The sequence below is a fragment of the Mirounga leonina genome, unplaced genomic scaffold (genome assembly GCF_011800145.1).
Source record: "Mirounga leonina isolate KUSES-001 unplaced genomic scaffold, KU_Mleo_1.0 Mir_109, whole genome shotgun sequence".
Lineage (NCBI taxonomy): Eukaryota > Metazoa > Chordata > Mammalia > Carnivora > Phocidae > Mirounga > Mirounga leonina.
Window position 1 is genome coordinate 1,853,990 of NW_023270244.1, and position 13,317 is coordinate 1,867,306.

Sequence of the window (13,317 nt, forward strand, 5' to 3'; positions counted from 1 at the left end):
CTCTCCTCCCCAGTTGGCCTTCTTTCCCCACATTCAGGTTCCAGAGTCAGGGGGGAGTGTCCCTCCTGACACCACCCCTGCCCCCATCTTCCTCTAGATTAACTTCCATTTATCCTTCAGATTTTTGCTTAAAATTCACCTCCAGAGAGAGAGAGAAAGCCCTCCTTGACTATGGTCCCCACTTCTAGATTGAGTCAGGGGCCCTTCACCAACTTCCCCTATGCTGTCTCATCCCAGTTGTTATATACGGAACACTGCCTCGTATACAGCAGGTGATCAATACATCTAAAAAAAAAATCCACTATGACTGTGCTAGTCAGGCTATTTTTAAGTAGAGGTTATAAAATAAGTACAAAGAGATTGATTCCAGATTGGGACAGGGGCGAAGGGAGGGAGAAGGGAGAATCCAAAATGGCTGTGCTGGAAGCAGAGGGGCAACCTACTGGGGTGCTCTGGACAGGGCACAGGGGTGGACACACTACTGGAGGGGGACCGAGTCAGAAAGGGGAGCAGGGACTGCCCCCCTCCGCCCCCGCATGGGAGGTACCCTTCCATCACGGCTTCTTTTCCAAGGCAGGGAGTCGCTACCCTGGAAACACTCCCTTGGGCCTGGCATCCTGGGAATGTGCTGTGGTAATGGGGTAGCCCTGACCAGTCTCACTGAAGAAACAACTAGGAGGAAAACGCCCACGACAAAATAAAGATAAAACTTATCATAAACTGATTTATAGCCCACCCTCCCACGGGCTGTGTGGCCTGGCACATAAGCTCTGAGGACAGGCTTGAGTTCAAATCCCGGCCCCACCTGGCCGACCTGGATGGGCTGGCAAGTTACAGAACCTCTCTGAGCCTGAGGGTGCTCATGCGAGCTGTGCATGTCGGCAGTCCTGATCCCACAGGAGAGCACCGAGGGTTCAAGAAGATGCTATAAGCAAACCCTTCCCAACAGTGCCTAGCCCACAGTAAGCACTGCATGAACATGAGCAGTTACCACAGCAACACAACAGGATTTGGAAACAGAGCAATGCTGGTCAATAAGAATTGTTATTCATTTCTTCAACCTTTTGTTTTCTTCAAACTTTCTTAAATTATGGTTTATTTCAAATGCTATCAAGGATATTAAATGCTTACAACCCATTTCATTTAAAAAAAAAGGGGGGGGTGCCTGGGTGGCCCAGTCAGTTAAGCATCTGCCTTTGGCTCAGGTCATGATCCTGAGGTCCTGGGATCCAGCCCCGCATCGGGCTCCCTGCTCAGCAGGGAGTCTGCTTCTCCCTCTCCCACTCCCCCTGCTCACGATCTCTCTCTCTCTCAAATAAATAAAATCTTAAAAGAAAGATTTAAAATAGGTAGTATAATAGACTTCCTATTTGTTTTGAGAGTACAATGAATAGTCAGATATACCCATCACCTACCTTCAACAATTATCAATACATGGCATTTTTTTTTCATCTATAGCCCTGTGATCACAGTGTTAGGTGTCAGGGCAAAGTCCTTTCCTTTCCTAGAGGACAAGCCTTCACAGTGAGTTATTCCCTCCCAAGGTTCTCCACCTTTGGGTGCTTACCCTAAATGCAAAATAGGACCAAAGCACTGAGCCCAGGTCTGGGGACTGTCCACATTTGTTGAAGGACAGAAAAGAACCAGATGTGGGACAGCCAACAGGCAATAAAAACCGAAGATGGAGCAAGATATCAATAGCACTTTAATTAAAATGTTTTTAGGTTGCCTGGGTGGCTCAGTCAGTCAAGCATCTGCCTTCAGCTCAGGTCATGATCCTGGAGTCCTGGGATCAAGCCCCACATCAGGCTCCCTGCTCAGCGGGGAGCCTGCTTCTGCTTCTCCCTCTGCCTGCAGCTACCCCTGCTTGTGCTCTCTCTCTCCGACAAATAAATAAAATCTTTAAAAATAAAAAATAATTAAATGTTTTTAGGCCCAGTAGGTTGAGTGGCCCTTGGTTTCAGTGGCTCAAGGCATAACCCCAGGGTCCGGGGGGGGGGGGGGGGGATAGAGCCCCACCTCTGGCCCCTCTGTGCTCAGTGGGGAGTCTGCTTCAGGATTCTCTCTCTCCCTCTGTAACCCATCCTCACTCAGGCTCTCTATCTAAAATAAATAAATATTTTTAAAAATATGTTTTTAGGACCAAATTCATAACTTCAACATTAGGACCACAAAAACCCAGCTAGCTGCTTTTGTGGATCAGAGCACATTTTTTCCTTTAAAAAAAAAAAAAAGTTTTTAAGTCACCAAGAATAGAGGTTATCACGAGCTGGCGGTAGGGAAAACGGAGCCACTGTTTAGTAACCGTGCAGAGACCATTTCTGTTTGGGATAATAATAAAGTTCTGGAGATGGGTGGTGGCGATGGCTGCAAAATAGTGTGAATGTACTTAATGCCACTGAACCGTGCACTTAAAAATGGTTAAACTGGTAACTTTATATATTTTACCATAATTTTTTTTTTTTAATCACACAAAAAAAAGTCACTGGCCCTCTTCACCAGATACCTAAGATATTTCTCAATAATAAGGCTACAAGTCGGGGCGCCTGGGAGGGCGCCTCAGTCATTAAGCGTCTGTCTTCGGCTCAGGTCATGATCCCAAGTTCCTGGGATGGAGCCCCGCATCAGGCTCCCTGCTCAGTGGGGAACCTGCTTCTCCCTCTCCCACTCCCCCTACTTGTGTTCCTGCTCTCTCTGTCAAATAAATACATGAAATCTTTAAATAATAATAATAATAATAATAATAATAATAATAATAATAAGGCCACAGGGGCACCTGGGTGGCTCAGTCAGTTGGACATCTGACTTTGGTTTAGGTCATGATCTCAGGGTCCCGGGATCAAGCTCCAGCGTCGGACTCCCTGCTCAGTGGGGAGCCTGCTTCTCCCTCTCCACCCCCACCCCTGCTCATGCTCTCTCTCATGTAAATAAATAGATCTTTAAAAAAAAAAAAAAAAGGCTACACGCATTCAAGGTTCAAAATGATATGAAATAATTAATATGTTTTACAAAAGAAATGGCACCTTAGTGGTTAGTGATTTGTACCTGAAGATGTCCAAGCCTCTACTTTATGGCATATATATTTAAACTGTGCTCTTTGGTTAACAAAGATGTTAAAATCATCTAGCCAATTTTTTTTTCCACCTCAAATTTTAGTGTTTCTATAATCAGGAGCTACTAAATGAAGCAGAGACACAATGTTTTGACTCTCAGCAAATGTCTTTGTTTAGATAAATTAAGGCCTGTCTAGTGAAGACCAAAAAAAATAAATAAATAACTCAACAGAATAAAAGTTATTATTTGAGTTGGTATATTAGGATAACAGGGAAAAAAAAAAAACTCACCACTTACATACAAATAATGTCACAAGTCGAGAAGCTCCTTCTATAATTAAACACCAAATAAATTATTTTTCTCAAGGCTATTTTAGCCTTTCTAACACAACCTCAAAAACGCCGATAGCACAGAAAAGACTCTGCTTAGGAGAGCAACTCATGCCGTGTTTAATCTAGTGCAGGTACTAGATTTCTAAGAACTTCCTTTAGCTCGTGCATACTCCATGTTTTCATTCTTTCACTTTCCTCTTTCCTTCTATGGAAAACTTTTTTGAATCATGACCAACGTCTGGCTGAGCATCCGAGCTCTGCTCCTCAGTACCAAGTGGCCTCATTTGATCCAAAGTGCCCTGAGATGCCCTGGAGGGTATTAACCAGATCACTCTGGACACACACCTGGCACCCACAGGAGGCTGGTTTGATCTGGAACAGATGCGTGGAAGATTATCCCGTCAATCAACACTGCTTTTTTAAAACTCTGGAATTTGGAATTGCCCATAAACTAGTATCTCTAATTAACTTTAATGTACGAAGTCTTTACTTTCGCATAGCTCTGGATTAAAGACTTAGGAAATTCAATCCGTCCAACAGTATTCCATGAAAGGAACGTGGGTGGGCCTCTGGGTGTAACAGGAATAGAGGCAAAACCACCTAGATAATTTCGATCTACAGGCAGATGCAAATTATGAAATTAAAACATCAATGACATTTCTTTTCAATCATCACCACATAAAAAAGAAAATTAAAAACAAACAAAAAGCCTCCCCGTGCCACCTCGACACAGACAAATTGAGCAACAGCTCTCCCCATCTCTCTGCCTTACAAAATAAACTGCAGGCTAATTAAACTGTGAGTGAATATGACACATCGTTTCTCTTAAAGGTACTCAACAAAACAGAGAGGGTAACACAGCCCTCCCTGGAACCCAGACAAGAGTCTGCAGAACTTCCTTTCTTGCTTCCACCTGCATGTGGGTGATTTCTGCACTTCCTAACTCTCTGGACTGGAAAGTGCTGGAGAGGGAAGAAGGACCATTCCCTCTGCTCTGAATTCCCTACAGCACCAAGCCAGGGCCAAGCTGGATGAAAGTCAAGTGCAATCCTTGGCTGGCTGCTAAAGAAGCCCTTACATTCCTTCTGGATATTTCAGAGTACTGGCACACAGTAGGCCGTTCGTTCATAAGTACTTGTAGGTGGAATGGTGCCTATTTCAGGCTGTATTCATCACATGCCATTTTGCGCCTTACTGAGGAGGGAAAGAAATCACAGAAAATTTCCCATCATTAAACAAGTATTATAAAACCGGGTGCCTGGGTAGCTCGGCAGGTTAAGCGTCTGCCTTCAGCTCAGGTCATGATCCTGGGGTCCTGGGATCGGGGTCCTGGGATCCAGCCCCACATCCGCATAGGGCTCCCTGCTCAGCAGGGAGTCTGTTTCTCCCTTGCTCCCCACCTCCCTCCAACTCGTGCTCTAATAAATTTTTTAATTTTATAAAGAATTTTAATCACTAAACTGCACCCCATACATCAGATCTAGAGACCAACAGTAAGTAAGGGGGTGAGTTATTTCTAAATAACCATAAATCTATTAACTACCCTTTGAGCATTCTTCTCCCTAAAAAAGAACGCTTCCACAAAGTGAGATTTGTAATTTAGTGGAATGAGCACTGGAATAAAATTCATAGCTGTAAACTTGACAGCCATAAAAGAAAATTTGACAGTAGTGGGGAAGAAGGAAGAGTCTGCAAGTGAACACCCCTCTGAGATCCTGACAATTAGAAACATTTTCCAGAGCATTAGTGTCCCTGTCAGGAAAGTTTCAACTAACCACCACTAAGCAAGAACACACTGAACCTGTGAATATTTACGTCACCACCTTTGACAATTCAATCTACCTAAAAGAAGCTGCACTGTGATTGAAAACAAAAAGAAACTCCTACCCACTGAGGGAAGAAGTATGGGAAAGAGAAAGGAAGAGGGCTGTTCCTCCTTGTTCAGCCTGGCTGTGGTTTAAAAAGCTCAGATTAGCATTTCTAGGTGTAAATGCAATTATCTCTGCAAGGAATGATTTAAGAAAAAAAGAATGCAAGCACACTGTGTGTGACACTATTATCAACCCCCTGAAGTTCCACTCTGTAAGCCACATGTGGGCATCCACAAGGATTCAGCAAGCCTCCCAATCCTGTTTGCAGATACCTCCCCAACTAGTGCTCCAGGTGACTGGTACCTATATAGATGCGTGATAGCCCGAAGCTGCTTCCCACGGGCAGCTGGGGGGCATTTTAACATTAACAAAAGTTGTAAGAAACATTGGAGTGATCTGTCACCATCACCAAAACTGAAGGGGTAAATCTGACACTTCCAACAGAGCCACTTTGTCCCCTAAAAACCTGGCTCAAAAATCCTTGGAAAGGTGAACCTAAAGACACTTTGTCCCCTTTCAGAGGTGAAATGTATCATGAACACCTAGATATATGCTACAAGGTAGCCTACAACATCACTCATGGTTAGAAGGCAAGAGCTTGGGACTCAGGTTGATTGTAGTAGTCCCCCAAAGTATACAGTGTATCCATTCATCCATCTAGTCATCTGTTTAACCAACCAGGGCGGAAATGGTGTTCAGGGCACATGCAGGAGAGCCGCCCTATTAGCGCTTGGTCAGGAGACAGTATGGGCCCCTTCACCCATTAAACACAAAAACAAACCCGAAAAACTCCACCACCCAATGCCTCCACAGTCAAGCCAACATACTCTTGAGTATGTACCACATGCCAGGCACTGGGGAAGCAGAGTAAACAAAGCAAATTCTGCCCCTGAAAGGAATGTACGCATCTGCTGGGGGAGGCCTATATGATGCGGATGTGCAAGGAGTGACCGATGGGTCCCGTGGGACCATATGAATGGGCACATGATCCACTGTGTGGCTGGCAAAGAGGGAATGCCAGTGCACACCGGGGTGGGGGGTGGAAAAGGCAGTCTAGTCTACTTGGATTTACGAGGTAGAAAGGAAGGGAGGAGTAAGGAATAAGACTAAGGACAGGAAGTACATCCTAGAGGAGTCAGAGAAACCTATTAAAATTCCAGAAATTAGCAGTTCAACCAAGTGAAAGCTTCAAGAATGCGAGGGGTATGAACATGAGGGGTACATCTTGGAAGCACGAGAGGCCAGACCAGGCAGAGCCTGGCAAACAACCAGAAAGTCGACCTGGTGGGGCGCCTGGGTGGCTCAGATGGTTAAGCGTCTGCCTTCGGCTCAGGTCATGATCCCAGGGTCCTGGGATCGAGCCCCACATCGGGCTCTCGGCTCAGCGGGGAGCCTGCTTCTCCCTCTCCCACTCCCCCTGCTAGTGCTTTCTCTGTGTCTCAAATGAATAAATAAAATCTTTAAAAAAAAAAAAAAAAGAAAGAAAGAAAGTCGACTTGGATCCAGAGGGTATGGATGGGGCACCACTGAAAGTTTTTAAATAAGCAACGACTATTTCAGGTTTTTGCTGTAGGCCAGTCTCTCTGGTCTTGAACAAGAGTCACCACAAACCAGGTACTGGTGATTCTCTGAACTATTCCTCATCCCCAGCAAAACAAATAAGGAGAACACCACAAAAGACTGACATAATCTCCTCTAATGATTTGTTTCTTTAATCAAATACATTATATGAAACACACAGAGGGGACCTATGAACATGAAGAACTTTAACTGCAGAAGAAATCTAACATTATAGCCTTTTTAAGAAGCCTGAACTGGGCGCCTGGGTGGCTCAGCTGGTTAAGCGACTGCCTTCAGCTCAGGTCATGATCCTGGAGTCCCTGGATCGAGTCCCGCATCGGGCTCCCTGCTTGGCAGGGAGTCTGCTTCTCCCTCTGACCCTCCCCCCTCTCATGTGCTTGCTCTCTCTCATTCTCTCTCTCTCAAATAAATAAATAATCTTTAAAAAAAATAAATAATAAGAAGCCTGAACTTGTATACAATTAGACCTAACCGTGAGGTCATACATTTCTCAAAGTTCTGTCTCAAGTTGTGTCTCAAGTTGGGTGTTTCCATTAAGAATCTAAGGGGAAAAAAAATTTAACAACAACAAAAAAAAATGACACACACCACACCTCTTTATAAGGGCAATGTCAATCTGACAGCTTCAGAGTCTGCCAAAATGAAGTCTTAAAAATGGAAAATAGTGTATTAGGCTTCCAGAGTAAATAATCCCAAATCCACAACATTTACTATATGGTGGCTTTTATTGGTTAATGAGACCATTACAATGGTGATGTTTAAAATCGCCAGGTTTTCTAATCATGCAGTACCAACCTGTTTTTCTACTATAACCTCAAAATGCCTTTTTATTTATGTATTTCCCTAAATGTCTATAATAAAGTACTAATTTTATAGTTAGAGAAAGATCCTTAAATACTAGTAACTTATTTCAGGCCTTTATTTTCAAACCAGACACATGCTGAAGGTCTGAACTGGTCTAGGAAAAGCACATACCTTAGAGAACTAGCCATGCCAGGTGTGAAGCTCTGCTTATACTCTGAGAAGCCCAGCAACTAACCAGTCTACAGCTGTGAAGCCATCCAGTGACTGCCCACTAATGCATTTTCTCATCTGCTCAGAGACCACCACCCCTAGACACCTCTCACTACAATGAATCAGATCATCTCCAATTAATTTTCACCCACAACACAAGCTGATAGATCTAGCCGTTAGGCTAGATCTAAAAGCTGCTCAACAGAGTTATTGAGCATTTGTTTTTTATTTTCTCCACTCCAAAGAAGAAATTATGATCTATAATCAGCATCCTGGTTGCTGATTTACTGGGAGAAATTGGATAATCACTCAAAACATTCCATTCCACCCCTAAGCCCCAAGTAAAACACACTAGGGCCAAGCTTGTAACTCCCAGATGCTCCAGGCACTTGGACACATGGATGAAAGGCCTCATACAGAGGATTCTTCCCTGTAGATAATGCTTACCTCTATCATACATATGCTGAGAACACAGACCCATGAAACCAGTCCTTTATTAAATGGATAGTTTGATCCAAATAAGCACTTATATACCAAAATAGACAGAAATGACCACGGTTAAGAATTCTATTAGCCTTTGGACTGGATTTTAAAAGAGGGCATGGAGGTGGGGGGGGGGGGCGGGAAGCACAGTCAGTTAAGTGGCCAACTTTTGATTTCAGCTCAGATCACAATCTCAGGGTCCTGGGATCAAGCCCTGCATTGGGCTCCACACTCAGTGGGGAGTTTGCTTAAGGATATTCTCCCTCTCCACCCCTCCCCCCACTTACACACTCTCTCTAAAATAAATAATCTTAAAAAAAAAAAGAGGGCACAACACTGAGGTATCACTACACACCTATCAGAATGGCCAAAATCCAAAAGACTGACAACACCAAATGCTGACAAAAGATGTGGAGCAACAGGAACTCTCATTCATTGCTGGCAGGAAGGCAAAACGGTACAGCCACTTTGGAAAGACAATCTGGCAGTCTCTTAACAAAATTAAAAATACTCTTTCCATATAATCCAGTAATTGCTCTCCTTGGTGTTTACCCAAAGGAGCAGAAATCTTTTGTCCACACAAAACCCTGCACACAGATGTTTGTTGCAGCTCTATTCAAAAATGCCAAAAGTTGGAAGTAACCAGCCCTTTGGTAGGTTAATGGATAACCATGAAGACAGTAAAAGAGATAAGTGGTTGCCAGGTTAGGGAGGGATAAAAAGGCAGAGCATAGATTTTTAAGGCACTTGGTCTACTCTGTATGATGCTATAAGGGTAAATCCACAGAATGTACAAACAGCAAGAGTGAACCCTAATGTAAACTATGGACGTGGGTGATTATGATGTGTCAAAGTTGGCTCATCAGTTGTAACAAATGTACCACTCTGGAGGATAATGTTGATAATGGGGGGGGGCAGGGAAGACAGGGAGTATATGAGAAATCTCTGCACCTTTCCTTCAATTTTGCCGCAAACATAAAACTGCTCTGAAAAATAAACTGCTTAAAAAGAGAGATTGAGAGGGTACCTCTCCTCCATGGTGTGGCTAATGAGCAATGTATCTTTCTGAACATGTTCAGGGGTAAGGAAAGACATCCATAATCATCTTTAATGCTCAAGAACATGAAAGTTAATATTATATGTAAAGGAAATAATAAAAGGCAGGAAGGTAAGTAATAGGATTATGGTGCCATTTTCCCTTCAAATTAACTAAAATAGTGAAAAATCTAGCAAGGCCTTCATTTAATTGAATACAAGACTTATCACAAACTTTCTAGGCAGCTACTAACAAGGGCTATGTTTAAGTTAGAGTTGTCATGGGTTGTGCAGCTTAACCTTGACATAAATTACAACACGGTGTTGTTCAATGGACCCCTTACACCCACAAATCCATTTCATGTAGTCACATACATTTCTCCTCCCAAATTACACACCGGAGAGGTCAAAACCACTTCAACACAATCTGGGTCCCAGATCAGTTAACCAAACTCTCAAAAGCTTAAAGGAATCTCTTCTCTGCGTTTGCTTTAGTAACACCTGCCAAGTCCTAGGGAACCAGGTAAACCACAGGCATTTTTTATTTGTCTACCTAAATATATGAATCAGAGATTAAAGAAGAACTGAGCGGCTTTTGGTACTTGTAGGCTGTCATCTAAAACAATTTTAAAACTCTACTCAGTAAGGTCACAGAACATTTCACAATGTATATTTGGTTGGATGTCAGTTTTAGCTGAGGGTAAGTGCTAAGAAATAAAGCCACCACCTTATACACTCTTCAAACCAAGTGTTCAGAAGGCCTCTGATCTTATACACCAGGAATGAACATGTCTGTCCGTGCAAAGCCAACGTGTTTGTGTACAATTTACAGACCTACTTATAATATGGTCAAGTATCAAACAGATACCCTTTCAGAGTACCTCCACCCCCTAATCCTCTCCCAAACAAACAAAAACAGCCTGAATTGCTCACTGTATGCAAGAGGCTAGGGATTCTGTTTCATAAAGTTTTACTACTTTCCGTGGTTCACATTCTCCAAGAGACTAACTCTCTCATTTACTAACTCAAACCTTAAATAAACTGCTTCCACCAACTTCCCCCTCTTCTCAAACCCCCACTCAGCAGAGACATCTCTCTGGGCCAAGAAAGCTACAGAGGAGGCTTGGAAGTGCCTGCCTCTGCAAATTCCTCCCCCTTCTTACCGAAAGGGCACTTCAAGAACTTGACAGTCTGGAAAGGCGTGAATGTTGCTCCAATTCCATTCACCAGGGCTGGATTTGAGCATGCAAAGTGTCTTTCTACAATCAATTTCTATTTAGGCTGCCAATTACACTGAATCTTTGGTGGAAATCTGCTTCCTAAGCAAATTCAGAATGCCATCCAGGTCCCATGTATGAGCTATCACTGGGGAACATACACACCCACTCACACATATACACTCACTCCTCCACTGAAGACTTTTTCTGGCACCGGGATATCCTAAACTTGCCCCCATTTCCAGACTGTCATCTTTGATCCATTCCCAAATTCATGCCTTTTTCTCCATCTGAAGGTTCAGTCTAATCAGCTATTGTGCAGCAACTATGGTAATTTATCCCCTTGATTTCTTGACATTTTCTTCTCTGCTCCTGGCTGGGAAACTGTTTTGATCTGAATAGAGTTGTCTGTATGGGGATTCTGCATGTTAATGATGTGGCTAGCTGGCAGGGATATTAGGTGAGAGCACACGGTGTACTTTTGCCAGTTATGTTTCGCCTCATCACGGCTCGAGTGGCCTTTCTAATCGCCTGCTACACTAGGAAGGAGACTACAACACCTAATCTTACTGTCTTCGGGGGAGCCTGCGGGGCTAGGTGGAAACAGAACAGACAGCCTATTCTCTCGTCAAGACTCTAGACTCTGAGGCAAAATACCCCTAGGCACTCCACCACCAATGAAGCAAACACGTACACCTCGTTCGGCAAGGGAAAAGGAGTCAGTCGATACCCTTCACCACGGTTTGAGCCTGTCCAAGCTTCATACCCTTCGCTCTGTCCAGGCTAGTATAAGATGCTGCATTCGCCCGGCTGTATGCTGCCACCCCGCACCCCAACCCCAACCCCAACCAAGGAAAGGATTTCCAACGGAGGTGGGAGCATCAGCTCCGGTACCCGCCCTTCCCTCTCAATCCTGGCCAGAAAACTCCACTTCCCGGATTCCCAGCCACTCTCTCCCGCCCCCTCCCCGGGCGATCAAGCTAGCGCCGTCCAGATGCCAGCGAAGTGCCCAGCCCAGCTATGCACCCCCCCCAGTACCCCAAGTCAGGCCCCTGGAACTGACTCCGAGCTCCTCCCTCTCCCACAGCCTAGGGATCCCCAGATTCTGGACGCACCCCTTAGGCATGCTAGGACTGAAAAAAGTCCCACCCCGCCCCCCCCCCCAAGCCACGCCACCAGCCTCCAGCACTGCCCGGGAGGGGCCTCCTCCCCAGAGGCTAAAAGGGAACATGGGTGATGGTCCAGCAGCTTTCTCCCACACCCGGCGAGGAGCCTGACCCTCAGGGGAGGCCAGACTCGCGTGTCCCCGGAGGAACACCTCCCTCTCTCCCACCCCCCGGGGGCCAGCAGTTCTTGGCAGAGAGTGTGTTTGCTACGGGTTCCCGGAGCCTCGGGGAGTTCGGGGGCTGCCCGGTCCAGGTGCAGCCTCTCCCGGGGGCAGGCGGAGGTCGGCGCCACGGCGCACCCCCGGGGGGCACTCACGATGGTCACGCTGGCTTTGCGCAGGTCGCGGTTCTCCTCCTGCAGCGCCTTGCACTTGAGTTTGTAGGTCTCTAGCTCGATCTTCAGCACCTTGTTCTCCTGCTGCAGCGAGGCCAGGCGGTTGGTAAGCTCCTCCAGGCGGAACGGCGAGATGACAATGCCCCCCGACTTCCCACCGCCGCCACCTCCCCCGCCGCTGCCGCCGCCGCCGCCCGAGGTCGATGAGCAGGACGACTGCATGGCGGCCGAGCTGCTGCTGTTGCCCCCCGCCCCGTCCGTGTCGCTCTCGCTGGCGCTGTCCGCCATGGCCGCGGCGGGCTGGGGAAAGGAGGAGGAGGAGGAGGAGCAGGGAGGCGGCAGCGGCGGCGAAGGCTGGGCTGCGAATGAGTGGGCGCCGGGCGAGCACAGAGGAGCGCGGAGCTGGGCGCCTGGCAGCAGGGCGCAGACTCCGAGCGGCGGCGAGAGAAAGAGAGGGAGCTTCCCGCTGCCAAGGGACCTCCTCTGCCAGAGAACAGAGACCCCGCCCGGGCTCGGGCAGTACTGCACTGGGGCTCGCTCCAGCCGGGCCTGGCGCGCTCGCTAGGCCGCCCTACAAAGCTGGCCGAGAGCTCCGGGACCCGCCCGCCGCCGCCGCCGCGGCCCGCCTCCCGGCGCCGGCCCGCGGTCCAGGGACTCGCCGGTGCAGGAAGGCCAGGCCAGCCTCCGCACCAGCTGCGCACCGACCGCACGAGTTCCGAGGGAGGGCCTCCTGGCCCCCCGACCTAAGCCCCCGGCCGCCCAGCCTCTTCCGGGCTCGCGCCGGCTCCCGGGAGAAGGAAACCCAGTGCCCCGCTAGCCTTGCAGGTGCTGGGGACACGTGGAAAGGTCACGCCGGCTCCCGCATCCAGCCCTGGCCGAACCGTGGCCCCATCTTCCGCCGACTGCGTGTGCTCCTGTCTCCCTCTGTCTGTTTCAAACATAGACGCAGCCCTTTCGGTTTTATCTTCTCGGTGAGCTTAACCGGGAAGCCTAGGATAGCGCAAAGAGAACAGAAAGTTCCCCCTCCAGGAGCCAGTGGGGTGAAACAGGAGCAGCCACAGGTTAACCCAGTTAAGAAAGAATTTGCGGGAGCGACACTCCGCTCTCTTTACTCCTCCTCCTAATAATCTCATAAACCATACTGCGCTCAATTGTTTAAACAAGGTGCAACTTTTTCTTTTTCTCTTTGCATCTTGAGAACAGTGCCAGGATGTGTCACGCAATGGGATT

At 46.9% G+C, this 13,317-nt stretch overlaps 1 protein-coding gene across 1 annotated transcript in view; it reads right to left on the minus strand.

Annotated features, from left to right (window-relative positions):
* The window catches only part of LOC118019975 (coiled-coil domain-containing protein 6), a 103,822-nt gene extending 91,249 nt beyond the window's left edge, over positions 1 to 12,573 (minus strand). The window contains exon 1 of the mRNA XM_035019727.1: positions 12,070 to 12,573. Coding sequence (XP_034875618.1) covers positions 12,070 to 12,375 — 306 coding nt within the window. The 5' untranslated portion in view covers positions 12,376 to 12,573. The remainder of the gene's footprint in view (positions 1 to 12,069) is intronic.
* Between the last annotated feature and the right edge of the window lie 744 nt (positions 12,574 to 13,317).